We start from the raw sequence: 14,838 nt of genomic DNA, 5'->3' as shown, positions 1-14,838 counted from the left end.
TGGCTGCAGCAGCCATTAAGGTTTTGGCTGAGTCAGCTAGCCAGCCAATAATTTCATCAGCCAGCCATTATCCTGAAAACAAACGGCTTCGGGGTCTATGCCACGGTTAAATCCAGATGACAGATGGCGGGCCCTCGGCATGGTGCAAGCCGGCCTAAGTTTTTCAGAAGTTGGGCGTCGATTGAATGTCCAAACCCTGCCATGGCCTCCGTATTCACCTGATCTCAATCCTATTGAGCATTTATGGGATCACCTTGGTGTTCAGATCCAGAACCGTGTTCCTCGTCCCATGAACAGAGGTCAACTGATCCAGGCTCTTCAAGAGGAGTGGCAGGCCATTCCACAAGACAGGATTCGCCGTTTGATACGCAGTATGCGTCGCAGACTGACGGCTTGTATTGCTGTTGGTGGGGACAATACTCGGTACTGAAGCTGCAACTTTCCAATTACAGGGTATCCATTTTGTTCGGACTGTACATTATCAAAGCTCACAACAATTGTGATTTTTTGCTTATTCATCTCGAGTTAAATGTCAGTATATTGATCTGTAAGCTTCTAGTACATGATTTCATAGCTTATGAATAAAATTATTTTCATAAATGTCACCTGGACATTTTCATTGACTGTCAGTGTATAAAGAAGAATATACTATAAAACGATGTAGGTAGAAAAATTTAAACAAACGGCAATAAAAGAAATTATCGATGTTTCTCACGTCCTAACTTAGCGTCCACTCACTTCCTGGTTCGTTCACAACCTGCGAGACCTATTTACTCAATCTAGGTCAGCTGAACTGACGCGAGATAACTTCTCGCGGGATCTCACGCACCACAACACGTGCTCTCGAGAAGTGCAGATATAAGTGTGACTAAGTAAAGTAATGAATTCAATAATCTCATTTACCCCATATAGGATGAAACTGTTTCCTGTTAATGACTGTTATTGTTCATATCTTAGAGATTTTATGAAGTTTGTGAAATACTGGTATTTCATATTTTCAGTGTTTATGATGTTGAACTAATATTTCTAATGAATTCTTATTCAGTGTATTAAGTAAATAAAAGCAAAAAATTGATTTTATCAATATTTTTCCTTTATTTTTAAAAGCTTGTTCGTGTCCTTGTTACATTAGCAACCGGGTAAATCTCATCTCATCTCATTATCTCTAGCCGCTTTATCCTTCTACAGGGTCGCAGGCAAGCTGGAGCCTATCCCAGCTGACTACGGGCGAAAGGCGGGGTACACCCTGGACAAGTCGCCAGGTCATCACAGGGCTGACACATAGACACAGACAACCATTCACACTCACATTCACACCTACGCTCAATTTAGAGTCACCAGTTAACCTAACCTGCATGTCTTTGGACTGTGGGGGAAACCGGAGCACCCGGAGGAAACCCACGCGGACACTGGGAGAACATGCAAACTCCACACAGAAAGGCCCTCGCCGGCCACGGGGCTCGAACCCAGGACCTTCTTGCTGTGAGGCGACAGCGCTAACCACTACACCACCGTGCCGCCCAACCGGGTAAATATTTATGGATTTTATCATACATTGTAGAGCAGGAGTTATCTTAACAACTATGTTATATTTTCTTATATGGTCAATGCTTCATGGAAATAAAAGTGGTTTTCAGTTGTAAATTCTTTTAAGTGACTCCCTCTGTGTCACATTTTGGTAACCCCATTTCATGGACTGACCCATTTATCATATGACCCATGCACACACTCATAATAAAATCGTTGGGGGGGGGGGAGGTCACACGACTGAGCAGATATGGATTTTGAACCCAGTCCGGAAAAAGCCGTATGCAGCCCCGTTCCCATTTCCTCGCTTCTGCCATTTTCATTTTGCTCTGAAAAACAAATGAGCGACACAACTGAGCACGGTGAAAGTGAATCTTCTTATCCAGACGATTTATCAGACACAGACCTAATTGAACAAGCTGAAAATTGTCAAAGAAAATGGAGGAGGAAAAAAAAAAAAAAGGAGGTGGGGTGGGGGGGTACTTTCGAGCGAAGAAATTAGCTTGTTTACACAAGGACGCATCCATCCTGAAAAAAAAGACCTTTTGTTATCGAGTCACCGTCAGACGAAGAGACTGAAGTGACCCGATTGCTGACTCGACTCCATTTTGTTTTCAAATCAAAGTTCTTTTGTGTAGACTTAACAGGCGTGTACTGATGTGTCCATGAGCTGACCTGAGTTTGAACTGACTTTTACCAACGATGTTCTCTTAAAATCGTTTTCATTTCGAGAGAACACGGCACGGTGGTGTAGCGGTTAGCACTGTCGTCTGACAGCAAGAAGGTTCTGGGTTCGAGCCCAGCGGTCGGCGAGGGCCTTTCTGTGTGGAGTATGCATGTTCTCCACGTGTCTGCGTGGGGTTCCTCCGGTTTTTTCCCCACAGTCCAAAGACATGTGGTTAGGTTAACAAGGAGCTGCCTTGGGCTGAGGTGCTCTTGAGCGAGGAACCTAACCCCAAACTGCTCCCCGGGCGCTGTTAGCATGGCTGCCCACTGCTCTGGGTGTGTGTGCTCATGTGTGTGCACTGCTTCAGATGGGTTAAATGCAGAGAGAAATTTCACAAGTCTACATGTGGTGAATAAAGTTGTTCTTCAAGTCAGTTGCATTTTCTAGAATGCATACATGTTATTTACCAGCTGGGAGGTCCGTATCATGCAATACCGTGACTGAGGTCAGTATTCAAGGCCGAGGTCATGGTATTTCACCATACGGACTGACCTTAAGCTGGTCTCATCTCATCTCATTATCTCTAGCCGCTTTATCCTGTTCTACAGGGTCGCAGGCAAGCTGGAGCCTATCCCAGCTGACTACGGGCGAAAGGCGGGGTACACCCTGGACAAGTCGCCAGGTCATCACAGGGCTGACACATAGACACAGACAACCATTCACACTCACATTCACACCTACGCTCAATTTAGAGTCACCAGTTAACCTAACCTGCATGTCTTTGGACTGTGGGGGAAACCGGAGCACCCGGAGGAAACCCACGCGGACACGGGGAGAACATGCAAACTCCGCACAGAAAGAGCCTCGTCGGCCACGGGGCTCAAACCCAGACCTTCTTGCTGTGAGGCGACAGCGCTAACCACTACACCACCGTGCCGCCCACCTTAAGCTGGTAAATAATATATTTATTTTTTCTTTACCAAATTCTAACAGAAAACGAGAGCGCCTGAAAGGGAAAACCGAGCCGAGCTGCCATTTTGAATCCTCATTCACGGCTGTAATGCAAATGGCTTCCTCCTCGGTATACAAGTGCACTTCCATGGCAGGGAAAAAAAAAAAAACTACATTTTGCCACCTATGTAGTCCCCTATTTATACAAAATTGAGTCATTCAGGATTCAGCCATGTTTTTGCTCGGCGTTAGCAACAGTTACAGGTTTTTAGCTTTCTCCTGAAATGTTTTCTTTTATTTCTTCTTCCTCAGGGTAGTAAAACTCGCTTTCGCTGTGAACACTGTCGTTATCGCTATTAGGGCTGTAACGATATGCGTATCAAAATCGAAATCGCGATACGCAGAGCCACGATCCGTATCGCGATACAAGAAGGCAGAATCGCGGTACACCCTTTCAAACTTCTCCTCAGCCCAAAAACAGAGGCGCTTCCAAACTTCAATTTATGAATACTTTACTTTTTATTTAAATTACATTTTAAACTTACTTAAATTACTTTTATTTTTTATATCTATTAGTAAGTCGTTTTTTCGCTGACCTGCGACAGTCTTCTGCGAGTCACGCAACGTCCACACTCACCACTGGCAGAGCATTCATTTCTTTTAAGCGGTCGCCATTCTGGTTGCGACGCGGGGAGCGAATCTGTAAACAAGCAGCTCATTGGCTGGCTAGGTGTGCCACAAGCCAATCACAATCACTTGACCGGAAAGGCATGCAGTGTTGCCAGATTGGGCAGGTTTAGGTGCTTTTTGGCTGGTTTTGAACATATTTTGGGGTGGAAAACGTTAGCAATATCTGGCAACACTGAAGGCATGTCTGCTTGGGCGGAAGCCTTCTGCGGCAGTTACATTTTGACACGCAAGCAATGTTTCACCATAAAAATTCCGTAATTTCCATCTGTTTTCCGCGATCACAGAAAATCATTGGCACTATGAGAGTGAGACAGTGAGAGAGCCACCCCCCCAAAAAAAATCTTAACGGATTTACACGATTTGGAAAAATGACTTTCAAAACCGAAAAAACAGAGCTTCCGGCTCAACAGTATTATTTTGAGAAATAAAACAATCTTTGGATATACATTTGTTCATTTTTGCATACATATTACTCATTCTCTGCAGTGGTCTGAATTATTTGTTATTAAATAGTTAATGTAAGTAAGTAAATGTTAATAAGTCAAATTTACTACTTTAAAAAAACATTTTTTTAAAAATCGTGGGCGTATCGAATCGTGGGTCAAAAATCGCGATACGAATTGAATCGTGAGTTGGGTGTATCGTTACAGCCCTAATCGCTATCCATGCTGTAAAATTAATGCTATTCTCCTGAGAAATGCTGGCAAAAATTTATAAGATTTTTGATCATCTCATAAATAAAATCTTATTAAAAAAATGTTGACAAAAAATGCTATGTTTGTTGCGAACGAGCGAGTCGCCAGAGGCCCGTAACCGGGGTCCGTATCGTAGGTTTCATAAAACCAGTGAAATTTAGTCACGTTTATTTCTGTAATATCTCACAAAACATCAGGCCATTCTGTGGCTGGGAAGTTATTTAATTTGAGGGGATTCCTGAGCAAATCATGTGCATGAAATCGCTCGCTTCTTTGTGCAGTCAAGCAGACGGAGGAAGTCCATGTGTGTATGCGCAGGTTTACCTCCTCCTTCTTTTGGGTTTTATGGCAGCTGGCATCCACAGCGTTGCATTACTGCCATCTACAGGTTTACCTTTGAGCGTGCACTGACAGTTCCATCATTCTGTCGCTAAACGAACAGCTGATCACACCGAGGTGCTCGCTGAGCGCCGATACTTATTAGTTTGGTCCTGCGTTTCCTTTCCTTCGTATATAACATAACGTCTTTTCTTCTCGCTTTCTTTCTGTTACTGTAGTCGGTCTTTCATGTTTCATTTGCGTCCTCCATTGCGCCCTTTTTAAGGGCCATGTGGCCCTTAAAAAAAAAAAAAAAACACTAATAAAATTGGAAGTCTGTGATTCAAATTCAGTAGCTTTCGGTCCACTCAACGAAAATAATTGTGTGTCGGGGAAATTCTTTTTATGACCTACACCTGAAAAATCTGAAAGGCAGTCTACCTTAAGTGCTTGGAATTTATGAACGAATAGCTCATCGTACTTTTTAAATCGGTTTACAGTTACATTTAACGTTACAGCACGTCTGTGAGACAAGCATCACGCATTGAAGAACACACTGTTCTTCAAGGATAAAAGAAATGTTCAACTTCCAACATGATTTATCTAAAGATCACAGATGTAGACGCTCTTAGCTATGAAAGAGTGAACATGTGTCCCTTTGTGAGTCAGCGAGAGCCCATTCGGATGCGTGTGTGAGAGAGAGAGAGAGAGAGAGAGAGAGAGAGAGAGAGAGAGAGAATGTGGGTCATGATGTCCTGACCTCGGCTGCAGCGTAGCCTGGATACAGCTCGACCCCGAGTTCTTCAGCCTGCTCACCCAACCAGCGCACAAAGTGACCCAGACGCACGATGTAGTTCCCGTGATTATTCATCGGGAGACCTGAGGACAAGAATGAAAAGGGAGGGGTAAATAAAACCCTGAGCTCAAGATTAACTGATGACAATTAACTCAGGAAAGCAATTTCAACAGGACCAATACACTTTACACTATAATTCAGATATCTCCGACTGAAAAATGGGATTTAAAAGCGTGTGTGCACGTGTTCATTCATTGTGTATGCTTGTGCAACCGTTATAGAAGTCGTATTAAATTTACCTGGAAATATTGGTACAGGGATTCTGTATTTTTCTGTCAGAATAGCAAATCTGTCTTCTGTAACCTGTGTGTTGAGTGGTGCCTGAAAGACAGCAATCACACACACACACACAATGAGTTGTGCGCTGGCGAGAAACCAGGTCGCTGGGTTTATAAAGCATTTTAATTAAGGTGTCAACAACAGTGCCAGAATAACACCTTCCGTACATCGTGTGACGCTTCCCCAAAGAACGGGGGGGGAGGCATGCGAGACATGTTGCTTATTTCTTTCAGGTGAAAGTAAGCGGTCAGAAAACTGAACAAAGGGCTGTTTTTAACTCCCAAGACAAGGAAAGAACTGTGTGACTCGGCTGGCTTTTCCACCCAGCAGGAAGTCCTGTCACTCCCATAGCACACAAGTCTTATTTGAATTTCTATTTCTATTCCAATATGACATTCATACAACCCCGATTCCAAAAAAGTTGGGACAAAGTACAAATTGTAAATAAAAACGGAATGCAATGATGTGGAAGCTTCAAAATTCCATATTTTATTCAGAATAGAACATAGATGACATATCAAATGTTTAAACTGAGAAAATGCATCATTTAAAGAGAAAAATTAGGTGATTTTAAATTTCATGACAACAACACATCTCAAAAAAGTTGGGACAAGGCCATGTTTCCCACTGTGAGACATCCCCTTTTCTCTTTACAACAGTCTGTAAACGTCTGGGGACTGAGGAGACAAGTTGCTCAAGTTTAGGGATAGGAATGTTAACCCATTCTTGTCTAATGTAGGATTCTAGTTGCTCAACTGTCTTAGGTCTTTTTTGTTGTATCTTCCATTTTATGATGTGCCAAATGTTTTCTATGGGTGAAAGATCTGGACTGCAGGCTGGCCAGTTCAGTACCCGGACCCTTCTTCTACGCAGCCATGATGCTGTAATTGATGCAGTATGTGGTTTGGCATTGTCATGTTGGAAAATGCAAGGTCTTCCCTGAAAGAGACGTCGTCTGGATGGGAGCATATGTTGCTCTAGAACCTGGATATACCTTTCAGCATTGATGGTGTCTTTCCAGATGTGTAAGCTGCCCATGCCACACGCACTAATGCAACCCCATACCATCAGAGATGCAGGCTTCTGAACTGAGCGCTGATGACAACTTGGGTCGTTCTTCTCCTCTTTAGTCTGAAAGACACAGCGTCCCTGATTTCCATAAAGAACTTCAAATTTTGATTCGTCTGACCACAGAACAGTTTTCCACTTTGCCACAGTGCATTTTAAATGAGCCTTGGCCCAGAGAAGACGTCTGCGCTTCTGGATCATGTTTAGATACGACTTCTTCTTTGAACTATAGAGTTTTAGCTGGCAATGGTGGATGGCACGGTGAATTGTGTTCACAGATAATGTTCTCTGGAAATATTCCTGAGCCCATTTTGTGATTTCCAATACAGAAGCATGCCTGTATGTGATGCAGTGCCGTCTAAGGGCCCGAAGATCACGGGCACCCAGTATGGTTTTCCGGCCTTGACCCTTACGCACAGAGATTCTTCCAGATTCTCTGAATCTTTTGATGATATTATGCACTGTAGATGATGATATGTTCAAACTCTTTGCAATTTTACACTGTCGAACTCCTTTCTGATATTGCTCCACTATTTGTCGGCGCAGAATTAGGGGGATTGGTGATCCTCTTCCCATCTTTACTTCTGAGAGCCGCTGCCACTCCAAGATGCTCTTTTTATACCCAGTCATGTTAATGACCTATTGCCAATTGACCTAATGAGTTGCAATTTGGTCCTCCAGCTGTTCCTTTTTTGTACCTTTAACTTTTCCAGCCTCTTATTGCCCCTGTCCCAACTTTTTTGAGATGTGTTGGTCATGAAATTTCAAAATGTCTCACTTTCGACATTTGATATGTTGTCTATGTTCTATTGTGAATACAATATCAGTTTTTGACATTTGCAAATTATTGCATTCCGTTTTTATTTACAATTTGTACTTTGTCCCAACTTTTTTGGAATCGGGGTTGTAAATGAACGAACAAACATTACTATTAGCTACGTCACAGAATTAAAACACGCTGAAAAAAATCAAAAATCAATCAATCAATGACAGCATGGTGTCATGTAGCCTTAGGCTTATTACAGCGGTACTCAAACTTTTTCTGCCATTCCCCACTTCAGAGGAAGGGTATTTGTCCGCGCCCCACTTGTCCAGCAAAATGGTGTTAAAAAAAAAGTTTTTTTAAGCCCAAATTTTGTTTCACATACAAAACTTATTCATTTCAAAATGCTGTTTATAATTCGTTGGAAAAAGCTGAGGCTTTTGTTTTTCCACAGTATTCACATTTCATAGTAGGCCTATTATTTCCAAGAGCACTCTTCATAATGGAGCACAGAGCTAGTCAGCACAGAGATCCTCTTCCTCTCTTTGCTCCCTCGTGCGTCTTTACCTGACAGGCACCACTCTTGTGCAGATTATGGCTTGTTGACGACAAACATGCAGCTTTCTGCACTTGAGTTTTACTGGCTGTCAGGTGGCCAAAGGCGGCACCCAGAACTTTCCTGTTGGACTGTCGAAACTGAACACACTTCAAAGCAGAGCGACAAGTCGTGTTTGAATTTTCCCCCCTCGCACCGCGTTGACATTGACAGCTGATAGACGTCGATTAGCATTGGTAGGGGAGTGAGAGAGAGACGATATGGCATGCTTAATTTTGTTGTAAATTAAGAGCGGGCGAGAGAATGACAGTCAGAATCATGATGTTTCAAGCATCCAAACAGTATTGCGAGTGTGTGTGTGTGTGTGTGTGCCAGCTAAAATCCACAAGCGACCATGGCGGAGAGAGAAAAACACGGGGAGCGAGAGACACGGCATGTATTTTGTTGTAACTGCTGTAAGAGTAGCGAGCGAGATAAAGAGAGATTTGCCATCAGAATCACTTTTCAAACATCCCAATCATCGGCACAGCAGAAGCCAACTTCAAGCCCACCCCTAAAAAAAAGCCCAAATGAAACGCAAACCACGTCTTCACAACATTTAAAGAGATCCTGATAGCAATGAGCCAGTCCTTCATTGTGAACTCTAAGGAAAGGTGGCCAGTGTAAAGAATGCAGTCGAGTGCAGATGGGTTCGTTTCCTGTATAATGTTCTTTAGACATGTTTAGGACAATCAGTGAATACATTGTGAGTGAATGTGTTAACTTAATGGCAAAACAGAAAAGTATTAAATATGCAAAAAAGAAAAAAAAAAAACCTTCCGATTTCACGCGCAGTACCTCCGCGCCCCACTAGGGGGGCGCCCGACCCACTTTGAGAAACACTGGCTTTTTATGTTGCACGACCTCCGCTGCCTTGACACGGTCCTCAGATGCAATCGTCTCCGTTGGTTTGGACACGTCCAACGCAGTAATTCTTGGATCAACAGATGGAAGTTGAAGGAGCGAACAACCGTGGCCGACCTTGAAAAAGCTGGAAAGAATCTGTCCGTGCTGACTTGAAGCTATGGAATATCACAGAGGAGGCAACTCAAGACCGTGCTGAATGGAGAGTTCTGCTGAAGACTGCTAGTCTCTCTCTCACACACACACACACACACACACACACACACACACGTCTGACGTGTCAACTGACTCAAAACAGATCGTGAGTGAGTGTGACCTCCATGCACATGTAGTTACTATAGAATCGATAATGTATTAAAACGAGTGAGTGAATAGAGTTCCGCGATTTGCTTGAAGAACAACGGTCAGAGCTGCTGATCGACACGCCAAGATTTCAACAGCATGAGGTAGAACATTGGTTCATAAATAATAGGCACATTAGTTCACTATTTAAGTAGCTACGCCTTGAATACTGTATTAAGCAGGCTTATAGTACTCGAGTCCGACTCGCGCCCTAATTTTAAAGGTGAAACGTAGAATATCGACTTTATTGTCTAGAAGAACGACCCAAAAAATGAATTCAATCTTCCTGGTGGCTAATTTGCACCATAAAACTGAATAAAACGGTTAAAATATACTGTTTTTCCCAATTTCCAAAGGTTTGATTACATCTCACTTATGCGCACTTTCACCGCCAGGGGCCCGTCGTCGTGACGTCATTTAAGCCAAACGGACCGGGAGCAGCTCTGCGTTTACCTGCGAACCGAGCACACGTGTACGGACTTTGGTCGTGAAAGGTTGTGTAAAATGTCTGAAAGCGACAGCGATTTTGAAGTCGGAACTCTCCAAATTAAATATCGAGAGGTGAAATCGTATAGACCCCTTCGCAGTAAACGTCATTCATACGCAAGTGAAAATTGCGCACGCAGCCTGGACCCAAAAAAGACTCAGAAATGCCTAGTTGTTGTGTTGTCGGGTGTCAGAATCGTAGCAGTGATGGGGTTAAAATGTACAGAATTCCAGCAGGATCTCACCCATTCCAAAAAAAATAAAAAATATTCGCCGACATCTATGGCTACAAGCCATCAAACGTGTAGACTGGGATGAAAGCGCCATCAAAAATGCGCGGGTTTGCAGCACCCACTTCATCACAGGTAAGATCAGGCTATTTATTAAATCTTTTTTATTCTTTCTAGTCTTCGTTTATTGATGTAGCAAAATACTTTGGTAACGTTTGTCTGATTAGCTGGGTCATAGTTACACAATGTAATGAATATTGTTAGCATGTTAACTTAGCTTTGCATGCAATTTTGTTTGTAGGAGAGGTCTCGCTTGACTCAAGCAGTCCAGATTTTGTGCCATCATTATTTGTGTCTGCCGAAAATCACAATTTTAAAGCAAGGATGGAAAGGTAAAATTGTGTGCCCTCACTCTAAATGCCAACTTGCGTTGACTGCTCTAACCTAGCTCCCGCCCCGTTCAGTTTCATTTCTGCTCTCTGCCTCTCGCTTTTTACGCAGCTCTGATTTCTCTTAGCTGCACTCTTTACGCTATCATTCCTTTCATGCCATTACCTCCTGCAAATTGCTGGTTAGTGTTGGTATTTGCTGTTGTAGCTAAAGCCACATTGCCATCACATCACTGGCATAATTTGATTAAAACAAAATGAATATGAATGTCCCATTGTTAATCAAGTTGTACATGCCCGCATATAACAATCATATGCGTCTAAAGACTTGTAGGCACGAAGTTTTTCGTGGGTGTACACTGAAGTCTGGTCAATAAGGTACGAGTATATATCTGGCCATTGTATACCAGGGAACTTACTAACATCGTCCATCCACTCTTTAATTAAATGCGGATCCGGTAGGCGATGTCCACTTGTTAGAGTTAACTTATTTATGTAGCATTCTCGATCTTGTAACGACAATTGTTTGGCATAATCTGACAGCTCATAATGCCGGTCTGGTTCTGAGTCCAGGCTGCGCGCGCATCCTGGCAACGGTCGGTTTGTTTACAAACATGCGAAGGGGTCTATATGTATGACCCTATGGCCGTTGCGAAGCAGTCGGTGAATGTGGCTCACTGGTTTGACCGTGCGGCCTCGGAATCGGACAGCGACTCGGCCGACTCTGATCGCGGCGACCCCGGACCTCAACAAGACTCGCGCCCAAACAATTTATCCTGGTAGTTATGATAAATTCCTACTTTCGTCGTAATACTAAATAAGACCCTTTTGAAGAATAATTAAACCGCCTCCCTAGTGGATATAGGGAACGATTACTGGACAGCGCGCCGGTGGGCCACATTAGCCTGCCATCCGCGGTATTATACTATTTATAGCCGACTCTAAGCGAGGAAATATCCCTTTGTCTCATTTCCACAATGATTGTACAGGATCCCTCAGGATTCTTGACTTGTCAATTGCAAGCAAAAGTAAAAATGTTTCCCTCCAATCTTCTCCTTTTTGCTTGAGCGTTGCTGTGCCGTTTCTTCTTTGACTGCTTGATTTTGTTTCACGCGCACAATCCACTCTCTCCGCCTCGTCTCCTCTCTCGGAAAAAGGTAAAAACTTCTTCCTGAACCGGTCCCGTCGTTACAGTTCACTATACATCAATGGACCCTTTTCACGTGACGTCACGACAAACGCGGCCACCATTTTGGACATGTACTACCAGTAGTTTACCACAGCCAACATTGAGGAACGGCAGCAAAGAAAGTTTTTACTTTCAGCAAGACTTCCATCATGCCACTATATTGTTGTGCACCTGGATGTAGTAACCATCAACAAACAAGGCAAGGGTTATCGTTTTATCGGATCCCGGTAGATGCTGACTGACAGAGAAGATGGATAGCGGCATACCAACGCTTGTGTAGTGACCACTTTGTTGGAGGCAAGACGAATAAAATTAGCCAGAAAAGGCATTACATTGCTGCTAACATTCCATTCTAGTTTACTGTAATTATGATCTGGCAGCTATTTACACCGGATTCAGTGTAAATAGCTGCCGGAGCCAACGTCCGAGCTAGCGCTGGCTCGGGAACCTCGGACGTTGGCTCCGGCAGCTATTTACACTGGATCCGGTGTAAATAGCTGCCAGATCATAATTACAGTAAACTAGAACGTCCGAGCTAGCTCACTAGCGCTGGCTCGCGGCGGCTCGGAGCCAGCGCTGGCTCGCTAGCTCGGACGTTGGCTCCGGCAGCTATTTACACTGGATCCGGTGTAAATAGCTGCCAGATCATAATTACAGTAAACTAGTAAATACAGTTTTCTGAATCTCGCTCCTTTTTCTTTTATGTTTGTCGCCTTCCTCGCATTCAAACCGATTCGAGCCTTAGTCCACTACATGTCCAAAATGCCGGTCGCTGTTACGAAGGTCACGTGACTGAAAAGGGTCTATAAGGCATGATTTTTTTTTTTTGGAAATTCCTGAACGCACGTCTGCACTCAAGCCGAACGGCAACGTAAGTAAACGGACGTGGACTCAACTCAAGCGGTTTGTTTGGCTTAAATGACGTCTTGCGCCGAGTGGTCACAAAAATCGCCGAACAGAAATTTGCCGCGATCCGTGCTAACTTATTTGAATTATACTTATTAACAATACTTCTTGGGACCAGAAGAAAATTACAGAGGGTTTTTTAACATATAAAGTTTCAAATGTGCATAAAATTAAAACCGTTGCCTGTGAGCTTTAAGGACCCGTGACTCGACTTGGACTTCAGCACTAATGACTCAGACTCGCAAACTGGAGACGAGGACTTGGATTTTTTCTTAATTTTTTTTTTAACATGCCAATAATGGCAGACGATATTCATATCTACATCAATTTTTGCACTAATTTCGTGCAAGAGTGTCACACTCGTGCATCAGATAGACTCTCGGGTGCGCTCGCCAAGTGGACACACTCTTGCGCTCATGCGTGCTGTAAACGACTCGCACCTGCACAGGATTAAGGTGCAATCAGCGCGCCTATATAAAAACTGTGAAAACACACTTACTTTGCGAAGTATCGAGTTGCGTTGCGGACGCATTACCGAGCTTTATTTCCTTGTTTGGTTTCCTGGTCCCTGATTTCTCGTCTTTGATAGCCTGTTTGTGCCTCGCTCGACCCATTGCTTCACTGCTTTACGATTTTGCCTGCTGTTCTGGATTGTTTACCGTCTTCACTTGTATTAATAAACGCACCTTCTGCACTTACATCCGTCTCCCAACCATCTCTGACAGAATACTTCACACTCCCTGATAAAGAGAAGCACATTCACCTGTTCAGGAACAAACTAATGTTAACGGTGCTGAAACAGCGACCGTCAAATGGTGCGGCTGGAGTCTTGTTCTCAGACTCAACTCGAAATTTTTTTAATGACTTGGCCTTGAACACTGGGGACTCGAGGTTTAGTGACTCGACTACAACACTGGTATTAAGTAAGGGTCGTTAAACATTACTGTACCTTTATTAAGGTACGGGGACGCATCAGTGAATATTCTAGCCGCTTGATCCTGTTCTACAGGGTCGCAGGCAAGCTGGAGCCTATCCCAGCTGACTACGGGCGAAAGGCGGGGCACACCCTGGACAAGTCGCCAGGTCATCACAGGGCCGACACATAGACACAGACAACCATTCACACTCACATTCACACCTACGGTCAATTTAGAGTCACCAGTTAACCTAACCTGCATGTCTTTGGACTGTGGGGGAAACCGGAGCACCCGGAGGAAACCCACGCGGACACGGGGAGAACATGCAAACTCCACACAGAAAGGCCCTCGCCGGCCACGGGGCTTAAACCCGGACCTTCTTGCTGTGAGGCGACAGCGCTAACCACTACACCACCGTGCCGCCTCAGTGAATATTAACACTCTCAAAAATACTCAAATGCAATCTCGATCCCCCACCCCACCATGTTGTGACAATGGCACCTGTCAAGTAGAGGTCTGCGCGGGACAGAATTTTCAGTCCCGCTCCCGCCCGCTCCCACATTGTGCAGTCCCGCTCCCGCAAAGAATTATGATTTTCAGTCCCGCTCCCGGGCGGCACGGTGGTGTAGTGGTTAGCGCTGTCGCCTCACAGCAAGAAGGTCCTGGGTTCGAGCCCCGGGGCCGGCGGGGGCCTTTCTGTGTGGAGTTTGCATGTTCTCCCCGTGTCCGCGTGGGTTTCCTCCGGGTGCTCCGGTTTCCCCCACAGTCCAAAGACATGCAGGTTAGGTTAACTGGTGACTCTAAATTGAGCGTAGGTGTGAATGTGAGTGTGAATGGTTGTCTGTGTCTATGTGTCAGCCCTGTGATGACCTGGCGACTTGTCCAGGGTGTACCCCGCCTTTCGCCCGTAGTCAGCTGGGATAGGCTCCAGCTTGCCTGCGACCCTGTAGAAGGATAAAGCGGCTAGAGATAATGAGATGAGATGAGTCCCGCTCCCGCCCGCCATATTTTGTCCCGCTCCCGCCCGCAAATCCCGCATGATGCAGACGTTCGCGTTATTTCTCACGAAAGTTCTTGTCATTGGCTTGGGGAATTAAACATGCTGA

At 44.4% G+C, this 14,838-nt stretch overlaps 1 protein-coding gene across 1 annotated transcript in view; it reads right to left on the bottom strand.

Annotated features, from left to right (window-relative positions):
- The window catches only part of etfdh (electron transfer flavoprotein dehydrogenase), a 65,089-nt gene that overhangs the window by 26,451 nt on the left and 23,800 nt on the right, over positions 1 to 14,838 (bottom strand). Inside the window, exons 4-5 of the mRNA XM_060927283.1 lie at positions 5,944 to 6,025; positions 5,609 to 5,727 (exon numbers count right to left, since the gene is read on the bottom strand). Coding sequence (XP_060783266.1) covers positions 5,609 to 5,727; positions 5,944 to 6,025 — 201 coding nt within the window. The remainder of the gene's footprint in view (positions 1 to 5,608; positions 5,728 to 5,943; positions 6,026 to 14,838) is intronic.

Source organism: Neoarius graeffei, chromosome 8 (assembly GCF_027579695.1).
Source record: "Neoarius graeffei isolate fNeoGra1 chromosome 8, fNeoGra1.pri, whole genome shotgun sequence".
Taxonomy (NCBI): domain Eukaryota; kingdom Metazoa; phylum Chordata; class Actinopteri; order Siluriformes; family Ariidae; genus Neoarius; species Neoarius graeffei.
The sequence above is the reverse complement of the archived record's forward strand: the minus strand, read 5'-3'. Positions and strand labels throughout refer to the sequence as shown.